Source organism: Phoca vitulina, unplaced genomic scaffold, assembly GCF_004348235.1.
Source record: "Phoca vitulina isolate PV1807 unplaced genomic scaffold, GSC_HSeal_1.0 scaffold26, whole genome shotgun sequence".
Lineage (NCBI taxonomy): Eukaryota > Metazoa > Chordata > Mammalia > Carnivora > Phocidae > Phoca > Phoca vitulina.
The window spans coordinates 7,598,664-7,616,916 of record NW_022589729.1 but is presented as its reverse complement, the minus strand read 5'-3'; the positions used below and the strand labels follow the sequence as shown (position 1 = coordinate 7,616,916).

Below are 18,253 nucleotides of genomic sequence, written 5' to 3'. Positions count from 1 at the left end.
GGTGGGGAGCCTGCTTTGCCCTCTGTCTGCTGCTCCCCTGGCTTGTGCTTGCGCACGCTCTCTCTGTCAAATAAAGAAATAATTTTTTTAAAAATTCGTTTTATATCATAGGAGTTGCAGATAATATAACAATACTTTTTAAGCTACTTGAGTATTATTTCCATTTATAGATGAAACTGAAATCTAGAAAACCTTTCCTAGGGTCAAATGGTTAGACAGCTAACTGTAGAGGCTGTTCTCTTTCCATTGCATTGTGATGTCTTCAATTACTGCGGGAAGCCTGCTTCTCCCTCTCCCACTCCCCCTGCTTGTGTTCCCTCTCTCGCTGTGTTTCTCTCTGTCAAATAAATAAAATCTTAAAAAAAAAAAAGGTAATTTTTAGTTCTAATTGCACAAAAGTTGATTTAGAAAGATGAAAACTGGGCGCCTGGGTGGCTCAGTTGGTTAAGCAACTGCCTTCGGCTCAGGTCATGATCCTGGAGTCCCGGGATCGAGTCCCACATCGGGCTCTCTGCTCGGCAGGGAGTCTGCTTCTCCCTCTGACCCTCCTCCTCTCATGCTCTCTCTCTCTCTCATTCTCTCTCTCAAATAAATAAATAAAATCTTTAAAAAAAAAAAAAAAAAGAAAGATGAAAACTGAAAAGAAAAATCACATTATCAGTCCACATATATTTATTTTCTAGTCAGAAATTTGTATTCATTCGTTGAAATATATATTCATTTTTTAGATTCAACTCTTTTCATTTGAGTGCCTATTAAATGCTTGCCTCTTTCCTAAGCAGTAAAAATACATTGTTCTTATCCTCACAGTTTGTATCCTAGTGTAACTGTTACTTAACTGTGTTATTCTGGTCATTTTATATTCTATAGAGGTGTGGTACAGTTATTTAATGCTGTTCAGAAGCACCAAAAGAACGTTGATGAAAAGATTAAAGAAGCTGGAAGCTCTATTAGAAAACGTGCTAAGTTGATATCGACGGTTTCCAAGAAAGATTTCATCAGTGTTCTGAGAGGGATGGATGCAAGTACAAGTGAGAAAAGTTCGACTGGAAAGAACTTGAAAGCCAAACAGGTGAGACTTTTATATAGGATTCAGTGCATCAGACTTTCAGTTCTTAAAATAAAGTTTTGGGGTGAAAAAGCACACTATAAATTTACAAGTTTGTATTCTTAAGTTTCATGATGATTTATTCAGTATGGAAGTTGCCAGTTATAAGTGACATACACACCCCTGCTGTTAGAACTCAGGAACCAGTGGATTCGGGTAAATCTTTTAGAGATACTAGGTCTCTCCCATCTGAAATCCTGCCTTTTGTGCATTTTGGAGACTAGAAACCTAAGTGTGGGATACAGCTTCAGTTTGCGACTTTGACCCACAGAGGTCATCGTGATGGCATATAACTTCTAAAATGTGAAGGATCAGAGCTTTGGGGAACATAATGGAAGGTCATTCTTGCATGAGCTTGCTTGGTGATGTTTGACTAGTTGGAAGATGAAGAGTATAAATACTCCTCATGATCTTTGGCATGATAACTTTGCTTCTGCAGTCCTTTTGACCTGTGGACTCCAGTAGTTGCCTTTCTAAAGGTACCAGGTAAAAGGTTTTGAAATGTGCTTTATTCTCAAAAGGGCTGTTTTGTTTTGTTTTTTAATTAAAGTAAAGTACTGGTGTGTTTGATGGCTTAATTTCTATTGCCAACAAAAAGTACTTCAATTAGGAGTCTCTGTTGTAAGTTTTTTGTTTGTCTTTTGGTTTGCCAGTTGAAACTCTGGCAAGAAGAGCATTTAGGAATTTCATGCTAACCTAGAGCTGAAGTATTTTTCAAGTTCTTTGATTGAGTTGCCATTTTACCTAAATTTGACAAAAGGTTTCTAGCTACTTAACTTTGTCTATCTCTTGCATATTAAAGGACCCAAATTGTTATTTATTTATTTATTTATTCAAAGATTTTATTTATTTATTTGAGGGAGAGAGATGGTGACAGAGAGAGCACGAGCAGGGAAGAGAGGGAAAAGTGGGCTCCCCACCCGAAGGGAGCCCAATGCGGGGCTCGATCCCAGGACCCTGGGATCATGACCTGAGCCAAAGGCAGATGCTTAACTGACTGAGCCACCCAGGTGCCCCCTCAAATTATTTTTTAATTATCTACATAATACTGCTGCTCACTGGTGCAGCTATTTTAAAGTGTTAGAATTAATTATAAACACATGAATACTATGTTTGGGGGTCATTACTTTTTAGTTAAAAGATCTAACCTGCTGTGTTCTCATGAGGGACATTTTACTCTAAAAATTGGAGAAAGATCTAGCAGCATTAAATGAGAGAGTTAGTAGGAAGATGGAAAAAGAAAGACTTATTTTTTTCTTTTTTCTATTCATTTCAGAACGACTTTAATAGAAGCATTTGTTTTTGCTTTGGTATTATTTTTTTCATGAGTTATGAAAATATATGAAGGGTTCTTTCCAGTACCATTGTTGCCTTTTTTTCTTACCATTTGCACTTTGCCCTTGACTTTCCTTTTTTCTACTTCACTGTCAAACCGAAGTGGCTTTGCTCTAAAAGTAATTTGTTTCTAGAACTTCTTACCCCATACTTAACAACATCTTGCTACATTTCTTTTAAAAACGTTGCTTTCACTTTGATTTCATATTTATAGAAAAACCACCAGACTCTTTTTTTATTGGACTTGATTTTGTATCTGAATAATATAAAAGTACTATAATATTTGTAATTGGGTCAGTTATTAATATCAAAAATATCTGCCTAGTTGTACCTGGTGCTATCCTTGTTATCTTTTAAAAAAGTCTTGCAATTCAGATAGATAGATGACTTCAATTAAATAAGTAAGATTAAAAAATTCTAAATTACTGTGTCTAGACTGCACGTTATCATCAGTTACATTAGGTACAATAAGAGATAAATTAAGTGGCTGCCCTATTTGTGGGGGGATTGTGATGTGACTGTCATATTCATTTAGGACATAGATCAGTAAACCGGTGTAAGTTACTGGGACTAGGTGGACTTTTAAAGCAGTTGAAGAGAAGGAGGGAAGGGAAAGTTGGGAGTAGTATGCCAAAACATGATTCAGAAATGAGACATAGATTAATGAAATGGATAGAGAAGGATAGTAATTAAGAACAAAAATAAAATTTTCTTTTTTTCTCATATTTTACCTTTTCCTAGCACCATTGCTATTGCACCTTTTCCATGCTCCTTCCCTTCTCAGACAATCAGAGAGAAGAGCTTTAGGGAAATTCTTGTCCCTTTCCTGGGCATAAAGGGTCAGAACACAGCCTTTTTATCCCGTATTCCTAATATTATGAAATCTTTACAATTAGAGTCCATCCACATATGAACTGGATTCACTGGTAGCCGTCTATCAGGATACCAATCTGGAGATACCTTCATTATGTCTTCTGCTCCTTTACCCTGTTACACCTGTTATTTGTAGTTGTGACATTAATGTCTTATGTTCAAAAACAAAAAAGAGCCATTAGTTTTATATTAAGAAAGCTGGATAAAATTGTAGTAATATAAACTAGAGGTTGGATCCATTATATGAACATACATTAGGGGTGCTTTTGGTTGTGTCTGGTTTTTGTTTTTGTTTTTTTATTCCTTAGGAACACTCAGAACTTGGAAATTTGTTTTTAAGAGCCCCTTTTCAAGAATTTCTATACTCCTGCAAGATATAAGAAGTTTTAAGGCATTGTGACAGATGTTTCTTAACTATGTTATAATCCTGAACAAGATACTTTTCTGAGAACCTTTTCTTTTCTTTTTTTTGGCATTAAATGCATTTTATTTTCAAAGCAATAGGAGCATGGTTTCAAAAGGGAACTTGTGACTAAAAAAAATTGCCAGTACTCTTCCCCATCCCTCTCTGCCCCTTGCTATGCTCCCTTCCAAGGTAACCATTTTCAGTTCTTAGATCTTTGTTGTGGTATTTACCTCTGTATCTTAAATAATATTTAGACTGTTTTTTTAATCAATATTAGATACCTTTTATGGAAGACAAAGAATTGTCATTCTTTCCTTTGCTGCCACACCTCCCATACTGTGTCCTTCCAATATAAGCATATTAATACTTTTAGCTAAATCAGTATTCAGTGTAAACATCATTTACTCCTGAACAAAGTAATATAAGGTAATACTTCTTTATTCTTCAGCTTAGCTTCCTTACAGTTTTTGTTTTCCTAGAGGTAACAGTTGCCTCTTTTTTAAACCCTTCTCAGTACTATTTTCTCCGTGGTCATCGTGCTACAATCTAGACTGGTGGTTCTTTACCCTGGTATGCACTTGGACTTTGCTTTATCACTGTCCTGGGAATTCCCTTTGCTTCTTCCCTTTGCAGTAGCCTCTGTTTCTTGGACTGTCTTATTATCTCTTGGCTTTCACTCTCATTTTGATAAGGTCACATTTACCAGTTGCTCTCTGGAAAAGAGTATAGGATATCTTCATTTTTAGTTGATGTGTTGGCTGAATTACATGCAGTAGATGGAACAGTGGCCCCTAAAATCCTGAGTTTGTGTTCTAATTCCTAGAACCTATAAAATGTACCTTAGTTAGAGACGGGCTCTTTGCAGATGTAATTAACTTAAGGATTTTGAGGTGAAGAGATTATCCCAGATTATCTGGGTGGGTTCTAAATCCAGTGTTCAGTATCCTCACAAGAGACGCACAGGGGAGATTCGACAGAAGTGGAAAGGCAAAGTAGCCACAGAGGCAGAGGTTGGGGTGATATGGCCACAAGTCAAACAGCGTTCAGTATGTAGGCTTACTCAATACAGTCTCTATGTATTAATCAACGTTCCTGAGTTCAAGACTTTTCTGGTTTAATGTCTTCAGAGACTAAACTAGTGTCCAGGGTAATGTCTGTCACCTGCCTCCATAAGCCAGGAAGGGAAATTAAAAGTCTATGTGCTTCTTACACAGACTGTCAGCCAATCTGTATTTTTATCCCACCCCTCACGTCCACCTCCCCCCTTGCCTCCAGTTCCTGAGCATGGACCCAGTTTCTCACGTAAACATTAGCTTCCCTTCTCTCCAATTGGTTTTCACTGCTCTATCCAGTTTTCATTTATCTCCCCAAACTTGTTGGCATATTGTATCTGTAGTTATTTTCCCATCTGATTTTTTCCTTGTTTGTTTTTAACTTTTTTTTTTTTAAAAGATTTTATTTATTCATTTGCAAGAGAGACAGAGAGAGAACAAGCAGGGGGAGAGGCAGAGGGAGAGGGAGAAGCAGACTCCCGGCTGAGCAAGGAGCCCGATGCGGGACTCGATCCCAGGACCCTGGGATCATGACCTGAGCCGAAGGCAGACGCTTAACCATCTGAGCCACCCAGGCGCCCTTGTTTTTAACTTTTGATACTTTTAATTTTAGTGGGCTTTCCATAAGAATTAGAGATAAATGCATGTCTGCTGTTTAATTGGAAGACTTCCTTTTTATTTTAAAAGCAAAAAGGTTAATCTTATTGTAACTTCTTATTGCTTTAATGGAATTATTGGGAGTCTTTAATTATAAGGTATTTCACAAACAGTCAATCTTTAAGTATTTGAAAGTGGACATTTTTAATGTTTTGAAGTGGATTATTTAAAAAAATACTTGTTTATAAACATTTTTCTAAAATTTTAGCCTTATAAAGAGGAAGATGTCCGCTGAAAGCAGATATATGCCCCTCCTGTATTTATCTGGATTTGTGTCTTCTTGGAAACCAGCTTTGTGATCATCTCTATCCTTTAAGGATCTTTAGATATTTAGATTCATGTTCTGGCATATCTGTGATTAACATTGTTTCTTAGAAAGTAAAGAAGAAAAGAGAGTACCTGATCTTTTAAAAATTTGTCTAGTATGTTGATTTATTTTTAATCTCATAGATAAGCAGAATTACTAAATCATTTCTTTATACAACACGTAGCTATGATTTCTAAGTCTGTTTTAAGGGTCATATATATTGTGCCCTACATATCTACATTTGATTTATTTCATTTTATATTTCTGTATTTACTATTTTTGTGAGCTACAATTTCAGCTGTTCAAAGTCTGCTGGTTCCATTTAAAAACCATAATCTTCTTCAAAGGCTTTTGGTGCCTGGATTGGAGCAAAGTTTTTGTATGTTCCAAAGACTGCCTTTCACATGATTAGCTGTTTATCAAAGTATTTTTAACTTTCTGATTCTGCTGACTTGGATAATATTGTTGCCCTTAGAATTTTTTTTATCTGTTTTGTCTTAATTTTATTGTATGCAATCATTATTTCTGGAGTAAAGTAGTTGGGAAACCCTTCCTTAGAGGCAAAAAAGGTATAATTGCTTTATAAAGATCATTTTTAGGGCAAGAGATTTTTGAAAAGACGTAATAAGTATTTGTCAGACTGATATATTAAATTACATTTGAATCATTAATTACTATACTTTATTTTTTGGAGCTGAACCCAAATACTGCAAAGTAAAACAAAAACAAAAAAGTACCTGATGGGCTCATTTCAGAAGAGATAATAGCTAATATTTGTAAATCAAAAAGCCTTCACTAGAACTTAGGGGGAGTAGTATTCTAAGTATTTTTGTCCATTAAAAAATGAGCTGTTTCTTCTGTTACATAGGTAAGGGTTAACTTTTTTTCTTAACAGCAGTTGCACATCTCTTTCATCATGGGAAATCAGGTCATTTGTACAGTGGATGTACATCACTTTAATAAATGTACAAATTATACCTCTGTCATTCACAAATTTAACGATCTGGTTTTTTCTTTTAAATTCCTTATATTGCAAAGCTTATGTGCAGAAGTAAGTCATTTATTTGTGAGTTCACTGCCCAATATCTACTTCTCAATAATGCCCATTGTTTTCTCAATTCACGAACATGTCATGTCACAATAAATCTTGTTAAATCAATATTAGAGACTTAGTTAATTTTTGTTTTTTTATTTTATGTATATTTTTGTGAAATAGGGCCATGACAAAGAATGCTGTTAGTGGAAGTGAGAAAGCCTAAGAAAAGAGTGATTCTTATCCAAAAAATAGAAATTTGGGTTAAAGTATTAAATGTTAAATTCAGTAGAGGTTTGGTTCTTGGGAATAAAGCAGTCCACTAAATATTTCATATGGAAACAAGAAGAGAAACCACTTGACAATTGTTTAAGCAAGTGTTCCAGGTAGTATAGATGGTATGTTGCTTATGAAATTAGAAGGTAGTGAGGTTGGAAAAATTATTATGGGAGGATGTTCATAGAAAACATGACTCTCAAGAGGAATGTGCTTCAGGAGAATACAAGACACTTAGCTTTAGTTTTAAAAAGTTATGAAGCAAACATAGTGAAGGCACTTGTTCATTCACTGGACTAACCCAATCTGTGGGTAAAGGTGCTTTGAGTATCTAAAGAAGCATTTTCATTTTATAATATGAATTCTGATGATAAACAGGAAAAGAAGGACCCTTTCTGAGTGGCAGTTCTGTTAAATTTTTACCTTCAAGCTAAAAAATTTCATGAAGAAAGTCATAAATTAGAACAAGTGTTCAGTGCTATTGAAACTAGCCTATTTTGAAATAGAATCTTTGAAAACACTTAAAAAAATGAAATAAGTGGCAGAGAATGAAGTCATAATAAGTAGGCATTTTCACAAGTAGTGAAATCCAAGGGAAAGCAATGGGCAGTCATTGTGCATAGGGGAAGAAAGCCTACCAGTTCTCAATTTTTCACATCCTTTATAATTTCCTTTCCTTTTTCTTCTTTCATAGAGGTTGGGATATCGGGTGTTTGCTGATGGGTGGGAGTCTGGCAAAAGGGATCCTGAGGAAGTAGGTTGGGCTCACATTTTTAAGTCTTCAGTCTTCTGTGAAGGCATTTGGACCTTACCCCTTAGGCATTTGGGAGCCAGTTGTAATTTTTCATCAGGTAAGTGACATGATCAGATTTGATTATTTTTAAGGAAAAGAAGGCTGAAGGATGGAGAGGCTATCAGAAGACCAACCAGTGGGAGGCTGTTGCCATAAAGCAAGAGGGGAAAACCTGAACTAAGGTGTGTGTGGGGGGGTGGGGATTGATGGAAAAGAAGAACCAGGTTGGAGAGGTAGTTTTAAGGTATAGATTGATTTGATTTGGAACTAATACGACTCGGAGGGGTCGGGGAGAGGGGAATTGTGATGACTGCGAGGTTTACAGCTTGGGAGATGCAGAAATGGTGACAGCTTTCACAAAATTGAAACTGTAAAAGGTGGAACATGTTTGGGGGATAAAGGCTTATTTTATTTTATATCCCAGTATAGTTAAACTACAGTATGATATTAGCTTCAGGTGTACGATATAGTGTTTCAGCACATCTATACATCACCCAGTGCTCATCACAAGTGCACTTCTTAATCCCCATCTCCTATTTCACCTACCTCCCCTCGAGAGATGAAGACTTGTATAAGATGAAGTTGTAATCAGAAATGAGAATGACCGTAAAGAGCAGTTAAACACAGCAAGTGTGGGGTGAGGCACTTGGTCAGTGCAGGAGACCTGACACAGAGGAGTGGGCTCCCAGAATAGCAGTGTGTATGAAGCCCCTTGTTGCCGCAGCTCATGAGTCCTGTATGTCTTTGTAGGGCCCTAAAATAATTTACTTGTTTACCTAGTCAGGGAAGGTGCATAGTGTATTTTAGAGTTTTTTTCACGTAATTAAATTTAAATGTTTCTAAGTTTAAAGAATTAATTTTCAGTTATTTGGAGAGAATTCTATAATCCAGAACCTGTAAATCCCACTCCTGGGCCAAATAAATGGAAGGCCCATATCGGCTACATACCAACATGTAAGAAGGCACATTGACGGATTCTGTGATGTTGACCCTGAGTGGTTTTTAAAAAGATTAAATTGTATTTAGGACACTTTGTTTAAGGAAGCAACAACAATTTATATTTTATATAAGAAAGGTTCTCATAAAAAATTTCAGTTTTAATCCCTCAGGAATAGTTCTTTCCTTACCCCATTCAGAACACGTAGAGAGATATATTTTCCCGATATGTTGAATAATCAGGATTTAATGTAGAGCCATTATTTTTTCCCCTTACTTTCCAAAGTTGTGGTTATTCCTTTTGCTCTTTTCTTGAAAAGTTGACTAAATCCAGTCAAACTTCTTGGAATTTAAGAGTCTGTTTCCTTAAAGGTGGGACTGAAGCAAATATGATGCATATGATGCATTTTAAATCTGAATCTCAAAAGAGACTATATTAACTCCTGTTAGGAAAGCATTGACTATATGTTACGCAAACTCTTGAATTACAGACTTGCACGGTTTTCATTGATTTGAAATTGCCAATGTATCACATTCACCTTCGGTTATAATGAAGCCACAATAATAATTTTGTAGTAAGGGAAAATGTTAGCTAGTTTCTGTTAGAAAGTAATTTTCTTAGTGATTGCTGGACAACAAATTTCAGTGAAAAATCCCCAGGAGAACAAGTTACTGGGGAAGAAAGGTATATTTTTTTTTCCTGAATTTTGTGATAATGAGCACTTACTTGCAATGTCAAACATAGAGGTAAGTTAGGGGGCTTTGTTTCTCATACATTTTTCATTAATGGCCATCACACAATTCCTTTATAGCTGGGTATTTAGTGGTGGAAATACTTTTGAAATACGTGGCTTCTTTGGTATGTTAGTAACTTAGACCTAGACTCTGCACTGCTGTCTTCTGTTAAAACTACGTTCTGTAGGGTTCAGAAACCTACTGAATTCCTGCTCCTGAAGAAGGAAACCTAGGAATGGAGGGACTCCGCACACAGCTCCCTAGGTGGTCCCCTGGCAGTTTTCAGGATTTAGTTTTTAGCTGGTGTTGGGGAAATGGAAGGCAGGCAACGGGGTAGAGAACGATACTGTCCTTAAATTGCCCCTGCATTGCACGCCAACAGTGTTTTACTCTCACATAAAAGCGGCTCTGGCTGGAATGTGTGGAATTCTAACTTTGTAAATAATTCAGCTTAATGTTTGTTTACTGAAAAGGCCTAAATAGATTAGAGTTTAGACAAAAGAGAGACTCCAAAGTTTGAAATGAGAACGAGCATGATTCTACACATTGCTATTGATGGGAACAGCTTAAAGTCCGTTTCTCAACTCCTTTTAAAATAGGCTGTTTAGCTTTAATGTCGCGTGGTTTCGGATTTGGACAGCAGTTGTAATCAAAGCAAACTTATGTTTGGCACTGTGGTACATACACCATTTTGACATGGGGGAAATATGGGTATAAGGGAAGCATAAGAACTAATTACGGAGCTTCTGTAGAAATCTTAGTTGCTGTTAAAATTACTAATGGTGCCATAGGTCTCCTGGCTCTATCTGAAGAAGTGTTCTATTTGAAGTTGCTGAAGTGGATGTGTGTATAGGATTTTCATCAGTGAGGCTCAGGCTTTTTTTTGTTTTGTTTTGTTTTGTTCGCAGAGTCTTATACTGCATGCTTACACTTTGATGGTGCATTTTTAAAAATTGAAAGAATATGAGTTGGTTGGTCTTTCTTGTTTGAGTTGTGGGCAGATGAGAATGTTGATGGGGGATGTATGAAATATTATATAGTTAGAAAAGGCCACAGACTCTGGAACCAGACTGCCTAGGTTGAAAACGCTTGGTCTGCCATTTACTGCATTTGGGTTACTTACCCACACCGTGCCTCAAGTTTCTTAGTGTTTAAGATAATCATTCTGGTAGCAATAACCACCTCACAGAGATAACTGTAAGAGTCAAGGGAGTTAGTACAGGTGAAGTACTTAGAACAGTGCCTGGCACAGTGCTTTGTAAATGTTTGCAGTTATTTTTATTTTGTGTTCCTTATATTTAGTTCTATTTTTCCTAACAGATAGTAGTCAAAGATGAATCTAAAGTTGGAAACCAATTTGAAAAGAACCTGTTACTATTTATGAATTACTGGATAATCCAAAAAATATCCAATAATTTAATAAAAATTACGCTTAGATTTGGAAAATTCTCATTTTAGGTGCATCTAGCCTAGTGATGCAAATTGTCACACAATAATGAACCTAGATTTTGAGGACCTAGAAATTTGTCCACTTTCTCTTCCCCATTTTAAGCTATGCTTAAGCTAACTCTGTTACTTACAAGATTTTACTTACCAAGGAAAGTTTGGTTTCTCAATGGTTGCTTTCATACTACAATATTTGAATGTTCTCATCTTTGTGATAGTGTGTAGAAACATCTTTAGAAGATTCCAGATGTCCCTAGTTGGGGATTCTGTGCATATACGTGACGACTCGGGGCATTAGTAAGTAGGAGTGGTGGTAGAGGGACTGGGAGGGGCCTTGCTAGTGTTTGCTTTGTGCCAGGTACTCTGAGAGGTGTTTTTATATAGTTACCATTTTAAGAAATACTAGAATTCTCATTTTAGAGGTGAGAAACCCCAAATCAGAAATACTAAGTGACTTGCCCCAGGTCACATTGATAGTAGTTGGTGGAATCTGGATTAAAACCCAATCCACATTGCTCCAAAATCACTATCAGCCATTTGTGCCTGCTACTTAAAAAGATCCTTCATGAGAAGCAGAACTGAAAACTGGGTTTCCCTTCTCTCACCTCTGAGCTAGAAGAGGTGGGGCTGGCTAATGAGCCACAGTGTCACCCTCTGAGGCTCAAAGGAGAATGGTGAGAGAGGTGGCTTGCAGTCTGAGTTTCCCTGGGTCTCACAGCCCCTTCATTGGAGCAGCGCATGGAGACTGATAAATTTTTGAATCTCATTTCTCAAAACTGTTTAGGAAGATAAAATATTACCATAGTAAAACATTTCAGAATCATGAAACAAACTCATTAAACTCATTTAAGGAATTCTTTATAAGTTCACTGTTAGAATTGTCTTTCTATTCTTTTATCAATGACTTAATTAAAATTTATTGGATATCAAATGCATCCTGTATTTAATCATGCTTGCCTAATAGAAATTTTAGAATCCTTGTTTTTTTTCCCCAGTTACTTTATAGGAATTTTTGAACAGGAAGAAAGTATGAAAGACCAGTATTTCTATCACCTAGGTTCTAGAATTGTTGACACTTGTCCATGTGTTTGTTTTACAGAGCAGTCTGCCTGTCTTCATCTCCATCTAGTTTTTGTTTGTTTGGGGGTGATGATTTGAAGGTGCTAATACCCATACTGTCCAGGAAATTCTTTTTTTTAAAACAGCTTTATTGAGATAAAATTCACATATCATACAGTTCCGAAGATTCATTTATAACTACACCAGTTGTCGTGAAGAATGAGTCCAGTTCTGAATCTGTCTGATTGTTTCATCATGATTTTCAGCTTGCTCCTCTGTGCCCTTTTACTGTAAGTGGAAAGTTAGGACGAAAGGTTAGGATTTAGGTTAAACTTTTTTTGGCATAAACTGTTTCATAGGTATAATACTTGTATGCTATCACATCAGGAGACACATTATCAGAATGTCCCATGTTAGTGATGGGGGTTTTTCATTTGGTTAAAGTGGTAATAAATGTTTCCTTAGTAAAGGTGCATTTTCCTCTCTACAGTTAGGAAGTAATTTCCTGGGATGAATAATTTGAAAGGAGCAAATACACCTTTCCTCATCTATCTTTTGCCTTTTAGCATCAATTGATGATCCTTGTTTAAAACAGTTAAATGTTATTGGAATTTACAGAATGGTGTTTTTTCATTTATTTTCTATTTTTCTAGGGTTAAATTTAAGTTCCAAAAGATGGGGGTTAATGTACCTTTCCTTTTAATTACCACTTTCCAGAGTAAGGAGTTGTCTTAACAGTCATCTCCAGTGCTGGCAAGTGAACCTTCCCCCCGCCCACCCCCACCTTTTTGTCTTTGTCTTTGTTTAATATCATGGACATAGGAATGTCTAGTTGTTCAATATTTTAGAGTCATTGTGCTTTTTTTTTGATGCTTAAATTCACAAATGTGACGACAGGAACCAATGCAAAGTAGCTTCTTGTGCCCTTTTGACATGACCTCATTTTTCTTGGGGTACTTTCTTGCTTTCTGGGACACAAGCTTTCAGACTGAACCTTGTACTTTCTGTGGCCCAGACCTGGATTCACCCATTTTTCCAGGGAACTCTAGTGAGGACAGTCCATTTATTTTTAAATCTTTTGTTGATTTTCATAGGTAGATTGATGGTATGCATATTTTTACTAGATACAACAATTTTGTTTATGTAACATTTCATAGTTTTACAGAGAACTTTTACATGTTTTCTCACTTAAGCTTTTTAACAAATTTATATTAAAACATCAGTGTCTATTTTCTAGATGAATTTACAGCTCTACTAATTTGTTTATAAGTCTGAATTCTCATCTGTGTACTATATAACGAGGTTGATAAAAGAACAAAGATATGCTTTAAGAGTCGAACTGGCAGAGTGTATTCTCAATGTTTCAAGCTCCTAATTGAGTCTAAAAATATATAGAGCACTTGTGTCAAAAGGCTCCTTGAGGTGTTACATTTGACTTTTAGGCAGTTTAGTCAACTTTAACTTACTAACAATTCGTAAGAGATTATAAACAATGAGGAACATCTGGATTGCTTGAATGTTTCCTCAAACTTAACTCTGTGAATTCAGATGTATAGATAGCAAGTTAGAATGGAAGCCGCCAGATAGATCCACGTTGAGCAAAGGCATAAGTATTTAGTACATGGTAAAATCCAGGGCAGCATTGAAATTAAAACAAAAAATAGTGCAGCAGATAAAAAAAAAACATCGAAGAAGCGTATTTTTTAGGAGTGTTAGGCCTGAATTCTTGGAAAGCTACACAGAATTAGGTTTTCTTAGAGAACTCTCTACATTTAACAAGTGCTTGGACTATAACTAAAGGTGACAAAATTTCAGCATCTTAATCTTTTTTCCTTAGATAGCCTACTAAATGCTTTTCTAGCTTGTTTGGATCTTATAAGTTACCCATTTAAGTTTGTAAACTGTACAGGAATCTGGATACTATACAATAGTTAACAAAAACAAAGCCCAAATGGGCTTGTTGCCTGGAATACTGTCCTAGTAAAACAGTTACAATGAACTAAAACAAGTGTGTGAAGAAATGAAGAAGGCACAAATTGATCGAGACAATTAGGAATTGCTTATTAAGAATTCTTTGAGAATCAGAGAGAAGTTGAATTTGTACTGATATGGGATCTTCCATATAACCTTGAATCTGTACGTTCTTCATTAGAACTCTTGTACATTCCAGATTGAAAATTTCAACCCTTTCTGATTAAATTTTCAATCCATAGGGCACCTGGGTGGCTCAACTGGTTAAGCGTCTGCTTTTGGCTTAGATCATGATCCCAGCGTCCTGGTATCGAGTCCTGCATCAGGCTCCCTGCTGAGTGGGGAGTCTACTTCTCCCTCTTCCTCTGCCTTTCCACCCCCTGCTCGTGCTCTCTCTCTTGCTCTCTCTCAAATGAATAAATAAAATCTTTAAAAAATAAATAAATATAAAAACTCCTACAGAGTTACAGAAAGGTGAAAAGAATAAGCATCTACCCGCTCTCTCTGCTTTCTCTTTCAAACAAACAAACAAAAATAAATAAATAAATAAATAAATTTCAATCCTTTATGGTTAGTGGGATGCTTTAATGTCTGGCATGATGACAAAATCATAGATGTTCTTATTCAAATTCTAAAAATATGGGGCTGTAGTTCAGTTCTGTTGCTTTCTACCAGAATAAATCTTTTTATAAAGGGATTTCCCATACATCCTTCATTTCTCTGGCAGAACTTTCAGATAGGCTTTAATCAGTTGGAGGGGAGATTACTAACTACAACTATAAATAGCTTTATAAAAAATTTGCAACAATAAAGGTATTAAGATGAATTTAGCCAGTGTGTTAAGAACCTTTTTTAATTTAGGTGAAACTAAATTAAAATGAAAACTGAACGTTCTTAGGGAAAGCAATGAAATCACAACTATTGCTGATTGCTAAATATAGATGTGATTATACTGTTTATTGTTTTAGGATTTGACTTTAATTTTCCCCTTCAGAATTGAAATGAGGTTAAGCTCTTAATTATTTGGTATTAGACTAATGAATAATTCCAAACCTCTGTTTTCAGTTTTCTTTTCAGTAGCTGCCACTGTATGTTTGAACCTTGAAATGGAAGCTGATTAACATTTTTAAGGGTTGTCTTCCTCTTCAGAATTGACACAGACTGCTTCTGTATGATCTTGATTAAATATTTGTATAAAACCAGGCCAATGAGGGTAGGGACTATATTATTTCCTTGCATCGTGTGGTTTTCATTAAGTTTTTGCATTTAATCAGTTTTACTTTTCATTTGATGTAGGCCCAGAGAGTTATCTTGTAGGTTGCTTTAGGTCATTGAATTAGTACTGCTTTGCAACAACACTGACAGGCTTCACAAGCTGCTCAATTTTGATCGTTCCAATCTATGCTTAACGTTAATACAACTTCCATCTGATGATGGTAAATATCTGTGCGTAACCTATATAGTATGGTTAACTGTATCTTGCAGTATATCTATACCAAGGTTAAGGGGAGTATCTTTAATTTATTCTTTCAAGACCTGGACCTCTGAACTTTCTGATTTTCAGTGTTGTAATCAATAGTTAACTGTGATTCAAATCCGGAACTCTGTTGGTTTTCATTCCTTTTATAAAAGTAATGCATCAAATTACCACTACCTCCATTTTACAAGCAAGACAAAAAATCCTAATTCTCACGATGTCTTAACATGTAATGAAATCTATTTAGGAATCGCCCTAGGCAAGTGTTTCCAGTGAATGACACATTTAGAATTTCCCTCAGCCTTCTTCTTTTCTTATATTAATTTCTGATCCACCTTTTCTTTGTGGATGGTCCAAGTATTCAGAAAATTTTTATACTTAATGATAAATCATCTTTATAGAAAAGATACAGTAAATTGATATTATGTAAATCTGTTTAATGTAATTTTCCCAAGTTCTGACTTTTATTTATTTATTTTTAAGTTTTATTTATTTATTTGAGAGAGAGTGAGAGAGAGCATGAGCAGAGGGAGAGGGAGAAGCAGACTCCCTGCTGAGCAGGGAGCCCAGTATGGGAGCCCAGGACCCTAGAATCATGACCTGAGCCAAAGGCAGACACTTAACTGACTGAGCCACCCAGGCACCGCCCCCCCCAAGTTCTGACTTTTATAGAAATTATCTTAAACATATTCAGTCATTTTCAGTGTATTTTAGTACTCATTCTCCTGTGTAATTTATAGGTTATAACAGGTGATGTAGTAATATATAGTATTCTTACTAAGTTTTAGAGCAGTATCGTATTATGGAAAGAACTTAGACATTGGGATCATGGATTTGGGTTTGAGTATTGACTCAGCCATTTATTAACTGAAGTTGAGTAAGTTGCTTCACTTCTTTGAGCCTTAGTTTCCTTCTATAAGATGAGAAAGATTGTTGCTTTCTGGCTAGGAATCTTGAGAGGATTAGAAATAAGGCAGTATTATGTAAACTCTGGTACATAATAGTTTCATATTATAATTCATGTTTTTAACATTTTTTTCATTTGAATAAATTGGAAAGGGAAACAGAATCATAGTTAATAAAACCGGAAGGGTATCTTGGGGGAGATTTTTTGGGAAGATCTTAGAGGAGGCTTACAAAACTTAGAATTTGTGGAAATGATCAAGGAATAGTTTGTTTTCTCATTACTTGCTGTCCTCCTTTTCCCTATTTAAATCAATTTTTTCTTATCCATGTGGTTTAAAAGGCCAGATTTTGCCAAAAGGATTATTAATAAATGGTTTTCTGCCTTATTCTGCCTATTCTTCATGGCTCCTACCCCAGGACAACCACTTTTTACTCCTTTAGCTGGTTATATTGGCATTTATGCATCTCTGTATTCTTAACTTGTTTCCTTTCTATTTGTTTTTCCTTGAGTTAATAATTGCCTTGATTTTCATATGTAACTTCCTTAGTTTATTTAGTTTTTCAAAATCAAATTACCTCAGGTAATATATTTTTGAGATATTCTCTCCTAGAGTCCCCCATTCTCCTTTTTCTGGGCTGATTGCTCTCTTGGCCTGCTTCACAGTTGTCATCCTGGGATTTATATTTTTTGTGATCCTTGGAATTTCTCCTGGATTGGATTTCATATTTACTGGATCTCATTTCTTCTTTCTTGGTTTATTCCCACTGTTTTGGTAAAGCATATCTTCCAGTGTTTTTCTCAGGTTAAAACGATGGTGCCATGTTCCAGAATGTCTATATGCCCCATGCTCAGTTACCATGCTGGAGTCTCCATTTCTCTCATCCTGGAAATCCCCTTCTCTTTCCTGTGTTGGATTGCCTACTTTGTCTATCCTGTGTCTTTCTCTTCTTGGTTTATTCTTCGTTTTTGTGGAGGACATTCTCAGTAGTTTCCCAAGATAGGCTTAATTAGAAGTAAACTTTTGGGTACCTTATATGTATGAAAGTACCTCTGTTCTGTCCTCGTACTTGAATAATGGTGTATCTGAGTATTGAATTTTAAACTGGAAATTATTTTTCTTCAGCATTTTGAAAGAATGCTTTCTTGCTTCTAGGGTTGCTCATAGGAAAATCAGTATCTGTTTTGATTCCTGGTCATCTCTAAGTATGTGACTTGTTTGTTCTCTATCTGAAAGCTTAGGATATTCTTTTAGTACCTATTATTCTGAAATTTTACACGATGTCCTTGATGTGACTTGGTTTTTCTTTTGTGTTTTGGACATTCAGGAGGGCTCTTTTTATTCTGGAAGTGTGTATCCTTTACTTTTGGGAAATTTTCTTGAAGTATTTCATTGATTTTCCTCCCCTCCATATTTGCATTCTCTCTGCATAATTGTTATTGTATGTTGAACCTCCTGGACTGGTCCTGCAGTTATCTTACTTCTATTTTCCATCACTTGTTTCTTTTTACTCTATTTTCTGGGTGATTTCCTCAGCTTTACCTTCTCACCCTTGTATTGATGTTTTATTTCTGCCATAATGTTTTTAATTTCAAGCTCCTTGTTATTCTTTTAATGTTTCTTTTTAAATAGCAAGTGCTTTTGTTTTGTGGGTGCACTATAATCTCCTAACTCTTTGAGGATATTAATGGTATTTTTGCCTAAATTTTCTTCTCTTTGGACAGTTTTGTTTTCCTATAAGGTGCTTTCTAATATATAATTTCTAATATAATTTTGTGTTTGTTATTCTCTCTTTTCTTTCTGATAGTCCTTGGTTGTCTGTTCATGATTTAGAACAAATAATCCCAAAGAGACCATGAAGTTGTGAGCATGTGGATGTTGTCC

General features: G+C 35.8%; 1 protein-coding gene across 1 annotated transcript in view; it reads left to right on the top strand.

Moving 5' to 3' along the window:
* The window catches only part of RRP15 (ribosomal RNA processing 15 homolog), a 48,019-nt gene that overhangs the window by 16,797 nt on the left and 12,969 nt on the right, over positions 1-18,253 (top strand). The window contains exon 4 of the mRNA XM_032422198.1: positions 871-1,072. Coding sequence (XP_032278089.1) covers positions 871-1,072 — 202 coding nt within the window. The remainder of the gene's footprint in view (positions 1-870; positions 1,073-18,253) is intronic.